Below are 9,774 nucleotides of genomic sequence, written 5' to 3'. Positions count from 1 at the left end.
GTGCCCCTCTCCTGGAGCAAAGAGAAGAGAGCTGAGGTGCACCCAGTAGGCAGCTCTTTGCCAGCGATGCAAACCCCTTTCCCCGTGCATATTCGCTTGGAGCAATTCCAAGCCCTAGGTCAGCCTGTCCACAGGATAGGAGCCTTTGAGCCAGTCCGGACAGAGGCTGGGCGCCGGGATGACCTCTTGCCACTGCCCGCTGGAAGCGGAAACTGCCTGGCGTGGTAGCGCCGACTTGGTGGCTTAGGAGAGTCCAGGTGAGAAGGACTGTTGGGTTCGCCTCGGCTCGGGCTGCCCTCCTCCGGGCATTCCTCGGGGTGGTCTCCGGAAGGGCGCGGGAGAGCGGGCGGGCAAGCAGCGCGCGCCCAGCCCCGGGAAGGCACCTGCCCGCGAGCGCACCTGCCCCTGCCTGGCCGGAGGTTAGCGCTCGAGGAGAGCGAGGGAGGCGTCCCCTTCCCTCTCGCCTCCCCCCGCGGCCTGTGTGGGCGGGGATGTGGGAGCCCGCCCCGCTCCTCCCTTCCTGCGCGCTCGCTCCTCGCTGGCTCGCCGGCTGACAGTAGCAGCAGCTGGGCGCAGCGCTAGGCGGGCAGGCGAGCGAGCAGGAGGGCAGGCGAGCGCGGAGCATCCGACGACGGGGGAAGCTGGCGAGGGCCGGCCAGGGACACGGGCAGCGGCAGAGGCAGGGCGCCCGCCCGCCCGCGGCACCGGCCCCCCTGGATGGCATGTGGCTGGTCACTTCTTGCCTCCTGCTGCTCAACTCCTGGACCAGCCCAGGTAGGCGAGGGCGGCGGCGCCCCGTCGGGTCGGGAACTTTTCTAGCCGAGCCGCTCCGGAATGCCCGGCGGCTCCCCAACGCCACTTGCGCCCGGCTCCAGGGAGCTCTTCCTCCCGGTCAGCCCCTCGCACTTTCTGACTCTTTCGCGGTGGAAGCGCCCTTCGGCTTCGGGGAAGAGGGTGCTTCCTGAACTGCCAGCGACGGAGGGGGCACCCTACACTGGCGCCCCCCCCTCCCGTCGCCGGTGCTTGGGCTAGTTCAGACTTGCACTTTGGTCTGCTTTTGACCAGTGTGTAGGTCGTCTTTCCCCAAAGGTGGTTGGTGGGCGTTGTGGAAAACGATCCTAATGTGATCCAGAACTCTAGGGTTTTTTGGTTTTTTTTGCACGGGGAGTTCTCAGATTTGTCAGGGCTGCTATGCTGCTAGCTGTGTCCCCCCCATCTTGAGGTGGGGATGGCCTATATTTCGCTTTGCTTTGTGTGTCTCCCCCCCCCACATTCCCCCAAATATATATGTGTGTGTGTAGGGCACCTCTTCTGCCAGGCTCTCCCAGAAGAAGCATCAACCCTGGGGAATGTTGGTGTTGTCTGCTTTTGGGTTTCTGTTCTGGTGAATGTGAATTTTGGGTTAGCAGGGGCTGTGCCCGGGAGCCTGGCACAGGCTGGGCAGGCAGAGAGCAAGTCTGGATCCCTGAGCTGGCAATTATTGCCATTAACTCTTTGTAGCCTCTGAAATTCATTCATCAGGGAAATTAAAAATAACGCACCCCCGCCTCTCCTCAGCCCATCTCTGCAGAAATGTATTTAATTACGTGAATGTTGAATAGATACCAAGGCAGCATCTCCCTGTGTGTTCGAGCAAGAATTCCAAAGCTTAAAGCTGCCAGCGATACTTTTAGAGCTTTGTTCTTCTGTCCCCAGTTGTCAAAGTCAACGTTGAGCCATATTCTAATCCCATAAGATAGTTCAAACCCTGATATGCCTTTAAAATAACAGCCTCCCCTCTAGGAGTGCTTTACTAAATCTAGCCCAGCAGTTGGAAAGGAATCAGATTTGGAAAAGGGGGGATATGAGCCAATTCAGTTGTCAGGGCAATGCAATTCTTTAAGAAGCAAGGTTCTGTTTGGAACTGGAAGCTGGGGTTTGGGGGTCTTCTGTACAGAAATTGGGCCCCGACTAATGAAGCCATTGTAACCAGAAGGCAATTGGATGTTGCATCGGATGAAATTACAACCCGGTTTAGTGTAATCGATCTGTGTTGCATAAAAGGATGGGCAATTTGCAGCTTCTGCCATCTGTTTGGTGCACAATCCACAAGAACAATCATGCAAGCGCTGCAATTTGGGGGGTGCCTGCCTGCCTGCCTTCCCTTTCACAGGTTCCACTGTGAGATTTTATCCTGTCATGCCTTGTGAGCAAAGCAAAGTGTCTCTCCTTCTTTTGGCTCCAATCAGACAGACTGTTAAGAGAGCAACATACAGAAATTGGGTGGTTGCTGTAGAATGAATACCTATTTGTTTGTTTTAGCACATTATAAATGTTTTGTTTGTTTTGGGCAGAATAGTTATGTGAATGCCAGTTATTAATCATAAAGTAACTTTTTAATTAAAGCTAGGGCTAGTCTGTTTTTGGGGGGAGCATCCCCCCAGATCTCTCTGTGTTGAGGTTCTGCTTGTCTCTGTCATCCATGCCAGCATCTAATTTGCCTGCATTTGCATTTTGACTGTGCAAAAGGAAGAGGGGGGAAAACACACACAATGTGTGCTATATTCCCTTTGATTTTTTCACAGGCAAAATAATAATTGTTTGTACTAGATTGATTGATTAGTTTCATTCCCAGTGGTTTGGGAAAGTGTCTTTGGTGGTAGCAGCTGTTCAGTCTTTGAGAAGACCAAATTGAGTCTTCCTCAACAGAATCTCGCACAGCCTCATCCCCTTTTGGGAAGCCATGATTTTTTTTTTTAATGGACCCCTAACTGCTTCTTTGTTAGAAAGTGTTAAAATGGAGCAGTTCCAGAAAGTGAATAACAATACAATAGGTTACATTATATTAGGGTGAGAAATGATATTGCTTAATGCATGAAAAGCCTTTTGGATACTTAATATATTTGGGCATCTAAGCACAACAGTTTAATGGGCTTCTGTTGTAGAAAAGGGCTCTGTTATAACAAAAAAGCAAATAAACATTTGATCCAAGGGAACACTAAAGTTTGAGGAAAAAACCGTCAATGGGTTGGAGCCCATTTCCCAGATTTATATACAGGCGGCTAACAAGTGTATGTGGGTATCTCACTGGGCAGAGAGCTCAGTGTCACTGCTTTTACGACTTGGGAGCAGAGGAGAGGGATGTGAGCAACTCTGCTTGCTTTGCAGACATGTCCAGTGTCATGGCTGGGTATCCATGGCTTGGCGCAGGGTGGTGGTGGTGGGAGGGGATGCTTGCAATTCTGTTTCCACCCCACCTCTGCCTGCTGCATCCTATTTATGTGGAGCTTTTCTCATATTAAAATCAGGCAGCTATTTAGTTCCCATTTGCACCACTTCTGTTCCCTCCCTTGTGCCTCCCCCTCATTGTGCTTTGTTTGTCTTAGAAATTAAACATGGGATCCTCATTAAGCTGTAGAGAAAGGGCTGGTTTGACATGTTCCAGGTTCTGCTAAATAGCAGCGGCATTGGAAGCTAACGGATGAGGGCAGGGGAAGTTGCCCACCCCTGCATGACTGCTAAGCCTTGAGGACCCATTGCCTGGGGTCCTCCAAACCCCAAGTTGGCTGCCAAGCAGCATACCTTTAAAATCTAGGGGGTGCTGCCCCCATTATCTATCTCGGCTGGAGCTTTTGGCGCTCTTGAGAGCAAGCTGGGCACAACTTGGCTCCAGGCTTGGTGATGGAATTTAGTGACACGTAGCCATCTCTCCCCCCCTCCGGTGTTAACTGCACCAGTGAGAGTGGGCAGAATTTCATATTTGTTTCGTAAGCACCCTCCATACCCTTCTCTTGTCATTATTTCCCCCCTGCTAGGCTGGCATTGGAGGGGCTGCCTGAGCCCCCCTGTCTCATTCCCAGCAGCGGAGGAGCTCTGTGAGAGAGGAAGAGCTGAGGCGTCTCTCACATTCTGTGGCTCAGATCCTCCCAACATGGCGGCCCACACGTTCTGCAATGTGCCAGGAGGTGTGATTTCTTCCCTTCTCCAAACAGCATGGACTAACCACCTGCCACTCTATACCAGAGAAGGAGGCAATTGGGAAGCCAGTTTTCCATATTAGGAAAAGCAGTTTGAAAGGCCTCTTCAATTTCAGTTCCTTGAGAAATCGGAAAGGAGCAAAATTATTTATTGTATCTGAATGGAAGTGGGGAAAAAATCTGCTGGATTTCAGCTTTTTCTTCCATCTGTGTTTGTTGTTTGTATTTCCTCATCCTCAGTAAGCCTTCAATTTGTGGCAAATCATGCAAAGAGGTTTTCCCTTAAAATGTAGCTAAATATTTTTCCTTTAAAAAAAATGATATGGTGGCCTTTGCCAATGTGCTGAATAGCATTGCTTGGCTGTAATGTCCCCACCAGCTCACTTTTAGCTTACCCTTGATGGAGGTGTGTGAGTGTGTGCATTTGAACCCTGTGTGCATTATCTTGAAGTGCCTGGTAGACATGTTGGTTGGGTGAGATGAACAGAACTCTGGAGAGAGGCTTCTGAAAGCTCCTGCCTTCTCTAGACTTGCAGAATAATAGAGCTGGGTCAGAGCTTCTCCCAGCAAGGGAAGTTGTGGTGGCAATTAGTAATTTGTGTATTCAAAATGGTGCAAACAGCTTATTGCCCATTGCCTAAAATGGAATGGAGCTGAGAGAAGCTGAAACAAAACTCACACTGGGTGCCAGAAATTGGTGCACTGCCCTCCTATGGCTGATCAGCCCAATTTCAAGCAGTGCATAGCCTCTCCTTGTATGTTTTATATTTTATTTTTTCAACTTGTATTTTAAAAAATTCCAGAGTCATTAACATAACAAATCTTTAAAACACAAAAACACCCACTCCACAGATTCACCACATTATCCTTGTAAATTTAATGTGGTGATTGGTGAGTTTTCCAATATATATATGTCTGTCTGTGTCTGTGTGTGTTTAGCAAGGGGTGTGGGATCTTAGCATGAGACATCGGTGGCAGGGAGGGGAGATCTCATTGGGGCGAGGCATGCATTGGATGTATGACTATGCAGATAGTGTTCTGGGTGTGGCAAAGGAGATGCTTGGGCTTCTGCATACTGTAATTGCTTCAATTGCACCACAGTCTCTTCCCTGCTGCCTCTTGATTTCCAGTGTTTAGCTGTCTCTGTCCCAGTCAAGACTTCCAGAAGGATGCCAGCTCCTCATTCCCACACAGGGAACTGTTAACCTGGATGCTCTTGATCAGGGGTCAGCAAAGTTTTTGTGGCTTGGGCTGGTTCATGGTCCTGCAGATGCTGTGGTGGGCCGGAGTGCAGGCGCACGCACAAATGCTCAAACGCTATTTCCGGCACTCCTTCCGGTGCGGAGGAGGCATGCACAGCTTCCCATTGGCTGCAGGAGCTTCCTGCAGCCAACGGGATGCCTGCCAGTGTCACGGAAGGCGTTCCCTGCTTTGCTGCACACTGGTTTAGTGTGGCACACGGGAGATGACTGAGCGGGTGACAGGGGCCCATGGGCCGGTTTTAAACGGCCCCCATGGGCCGCTTGTGGCCCATGGGCCTTAGGTTGCCAACCCTTGCTCTTGATGGATGTAGAGTCTTCAACACAGAGCGCTTTGACGCATGCTGTCCTCTGGAGCAAGAGGCAAGGAAGTACTCTGTCAAAAAGTGGGCCATGAGGCAATGCCCTCCAATATCTTAACCAAAGGGTTGAGGCAGTGGTTGGCTTGCGTGATTTTGGGTGAAATCCTTCCCTTCTCCTCACGGTTCAGATTCTGATAATGAGCCATTGGGAGTGATAGCTAAAAGGGGTAAGGGTTGAAGGCTCCCAGAGGGAGGTTGATCCCTTAGAATTGGTTGTTTGCCTTGTCATCTCGGCACTGGTGTCCCTGACACACTCACCTATTCTGACAGCTGCTAAGGTTGTTGTTTTTTTAAATTAAGAAGCAAGTTATTTAAATTCTTCCTAAGCTCTACGCTTACAGCAGATAGATTGCATCCAAGGAGAGAATAAGTCTCCTAACATAGTCCAAGGGTGGCTGGTGTAATAGCTGGTTGTGTTTGAAGCCATATAAGGGGGAGATAAGGTGGCCTTGGCCTTGCAGTATTCAGAAGTCCAGTTTACCCCCCCTTTATTTAAAAAAAGAGGGCATAAACAAGCTATGAGGAAGCAAAGGTTGCTGGCAGCTTCTTGCACCTCTTGTCAAAAAGCTGTTTGTGGCTCATTGTTAACTTAGCTTCTAGGTGGGAATGGCAAGGCAGGTTTGGGGGTTCTCCTGCTTCTTCTTGCTCTCCTTTTCCCACTGAACATGTTGTCCAAGTCCATCTTGTGCATTAACTCCACCATTCAGTCCCTTCACCATTCAGTGTGCTTTCAGAGAATGCTACTTGGGTGTGGGGGAGCAAGGCGCGATGGAGGAGGAATTGCTGCCTGGAAAAGACAGCTTACCCTAGAGATGCTCTGCACATTTTGCTGTTGACTTGTTACCCCCTACCCATGAACAGTACCTGTGCACAGTAAGAGCCTGTGATCAGTAGGGCGGGCAACAAGGATGGAGCAGCTTTCTAAGCTCATGGTGAGGTTGAAATTTCTGTACCTGCAAACCACTGCATCCTTTGAAGTCTGATGGAGTGGACATCTGCCCCACTTTTGCAGCCACCATTGCTGATTCCTACTCAACTCTTGGTGGCATCTGTATCTTTTACCTCTTGTTTTTGAGGATTGCAGCTCCATTTGGCAGAGACCTGTCAGGAGCCTGTGACTTAGGTGAGGCCCTATTGACTGCGGTATTCCCTGCTGAATTCATCTGACTGGTAAAATATAAAATCTCCACTAAAGGCTGCTAACTGGTGGGCTGTAAAAAAATAAAATAAAATAGCCCACTTCCCCTCACATCTCTTCAGTAGGTTTAAGCCATCGTAAATGTCTTTTGACCCTTGAAAAGAAGAGCAATGTTCTTGTCATGCAAGATCATTTTTCCTTGTGGTCTCACCTGTGGACCAAAGGCTGGGCCAGTGTAGCATCTCAGTCTATGATATTTAGAGGGTGTGGTAACATGTGGAAGGGTGAGAAGATGACTGCTTGGAAGGGGGTCAGAAACATCTCTGTGCTTTGCCTCCAAGACGTGTGCTGGAAGCAGACAACTTCTTTGACAGAAAGGGACCTTCACCTTTCTTTGCCAGGTTCCTTCTAGCAGTGCAGCACTTGAAGAAGTCCAGTGAGGAAGATGAGTAAATATTATGGTAGAATGATGACAAAATGAATCTCTTTCCCCGGACAAAGCCGAAGTATTAATATTTCAATACCTCTAGGTTGCAATTTCCTACAATTTAAGAAGATTGCTCTGTGAGAACTTGAAATGTGTTTTCTTCAGCGCTGGGAACACAGACTGTGCATCTTCGCTTTGGTGTTGCTGTTCTGTTGCCATCCCATCCTCCCTTCTGTACCAGTGCCGAAGGTTGGGTCTAAATTAATGCCTTTGATATGTAGGTTACGGCCAAGGATTGTGACCAGATGCCAGAAGTGATTTCTGTTTTAAAAATATTGCAAGGCTATTTCTATGTTTTTAATCTCTCCTGGTGATTTGGAGGCAGTTTTATGAAACATGGAATTAGGATGGTGCTCACCGTTAAATGGTAAAGGAGATTAGATGGATTTAACTCTATGCGTCTGTCTCATAACTACTACCAATCCCATAACTTCCATTTTCTATTAAAAATCCATTCCGCCCCTTTTGACCTGCAAAAGCTTTACTAGTAATTTGAATTCCTCTCCTTATTTATGAGGATTTCCTCCCCTCTTTTTCCCCACCCCCATATCTGTGCAACTAACCTTAACATGGTGAGTAGGGTGGTGGACTCACTGCAGAGAAAATGGTTATCTCCCAAGGGGTTGCTGCTCATGGGAGCACTGAATGCAGTGGCGAGAGAATGGGGGCCCTCCTACTGGACCTGAGTGGGCTTTGCTAGCAGCTGCATGAACATGGCTGCCTCCTCTAAGGGCCCCATTTTGACCCTTAAAGCCATGCTTGCAGTGAGCCCAGATTTCTGTAAGCCAGGACCAGGGCTGTGTCTGTTCTTCCCAGTTCTGTGACCCGAATACATTATGCAAATATTTGCTTGGCTGGCATAATTCTGTTTCTGGCAGGAGGTACGCAGAGCTTGTGTATTTATTTATTTGTTATGAAGATTTATATCCTGCCTTTCTATAATATATCCATAGTGGCTTATTAGCAGGGCTGAAATACAAACACAATAGTAAAACAACAAGATGAAATGCTGTATCAAGTAACAAAGCTTCAGAGCTTTGATTGCTGAAAGTCCAGCTCTTCCCGCCTCCTCTGTTCAAGCTTATCTGCTAGAAATGCCTCTCTACTCTCTTACCAAAAATCTGCAATTCTTAGGATGCTGAATTTTATGTCTTGCACCAAATCCCACTTTTGCACAACTGGGATTCTTTTTAACAAAAGAGAAATGCTGGACTAGGTGGATCGAGAAGAAGGTGCTTATTTTGGTCTTAGGAAAGAGGGCAAACATTGTTAGCCATTGAAAGGATAATGAGTATTCACTCTACCTGTGTAAAACTCACACATGTTGGCGGGCCAAGGAAATTCTTGTAAGGGAAAAAGCAAGAGAAAAGGGAAAAAGAAAGCAAACCAGGGATGGAGTTCCCTCAGGGTTGAAGCAGAGCTGGGGACACCCTGGAGTGGAGAGGGACTGCCAGACAGTGTTCACATAATGATGGACTGGATGGTTGTTTTCTGGCACTCACCTAATTAAATTTGCTGTTATGTAGTTGTGATGAACCTGAGTTGATGGTGATGAGAGACACAGGAACTCAATGTCTTAGGTATGGTGGTGGCAGTAACTGGGAGCTGGCTTGTGCCTCTTCCCTATTGGCAAGGGCCTATGATGAGTGTGTGTCGTCTGCCTGGAGTTTTAGAGAAGGGGATCCTTGTGTTTGGGTTTTGTCCTGGGGAGGCTTGGGATGATTCTAGCAGAAGCATTGTTTGGGCCATAACAAAGTGCCTCCTGTGGGCTGGTAAATAGCGGGAAATGGTGTGGCGCATCTTGTCCCCCCAGAAATCTTCTCTTGCAGCAGAGTGCCTCCCCACCCCAGCAATTTTGTCAGGCAGATGTTTGTATCCAGAGCAAGGAGCTTATTCTGAGAGAGGGGCGGGTGTGTGAAGAGCCTTTCCATCGCCTCCTGTGGCTCCATTCAGACAGTTTTTGCTGTCTTGCAGCTCTGTTAACTGCTTCCTTGTTTCTAAGAGATGCACATTAATGTGCCTGTACTGTGAAGTAATTAAAACATTCTAGATATTATTTTTCTAATGCCAGCCCAAGAAAGCTGCGTGGTATTTGGACCCATGGTATTAGAAGAGGAGACGGCTTCTGAATATTCACCATCATGATGAAAACAAAAATATTTTTTCCCATCTTGCTTAGTGTTTACGGTCTCATCCCTGCTTTGTGTTGAGATGTGAATTGCTGTGCCCAATAAGGCTTTAATAGCCTTTCCTCAAATGAGCAGTTGGGATGGAGGCATCCTCCCTGGAGGGGCTGGTGGTGGTAAAGTGGTCTGCTAAGAATATTAATAGATGAGCCATTTTTTGCCATTCGCTGCCCTTTGTCTCCCTCCTGCACCCCCCCCCCAAGCCAAAAAAAAAAAAAAAAAATACTGGGGAAAAATTGAGGTTGTGGAAGGTCCCTTGTGACTTTGTCCAAAACGATAGTGCTTTTTCCTTCTTTGCATGGTTGTAGGCGCAGCTGGGAAGGTGGCTGGGCTCTGAGCCCGAGGAGGAGCTGCTAATTCCCTGGCACAGATTGCTCCGTCCTCAA

The 9,774-nt window shown here is 48.4% G+C and overlaps 1 protein-coding gene across 2 annotated transcripts in view; it reads left to right on the top strand.

Moving 5' to 3' along the window:
- Positions 1–570: 570 nt before the first annotated feature.
- DSCAML1 (DS cell adhesion molecule like 1) overlaps positions 571–9,774 on the top strand; it is a 171,971-nt gene continuing 162,767 nt past the window's right edge. The window contains exon 1 of one of the 2 annotated variants that reach the window (XM_081171579.1): positions 571–774. In XM_081171579.1, the coding sequence (XP_081027705.1) occupies positions 723–774 (52 nt within the window). In that variant the 5' untranslated portion in view covers positions 571–722. The remainder of the gene's footprint in view (positions 775–9,774) is intronic. The other variant, XM_081171578.1, reaches the window with a different exon arrangement.

The sequence above is a fragment of the Podarcis bocagei genome (assembly GCF_964188305.1).
Source record: "Podarcis bocagei genome assembly, chromosome: 15".
NCBI lineage: Eukaryota > Metazoa > Chordata > Lepidosauria > Squamata > Lacertidae > Podarcis > Podarcis bocagei.
The sequence above is the reverse complement of the archived record's forward strand: the minus strand, read 5'-3'. Positions and strand labels throughout refer to the sequence as shown.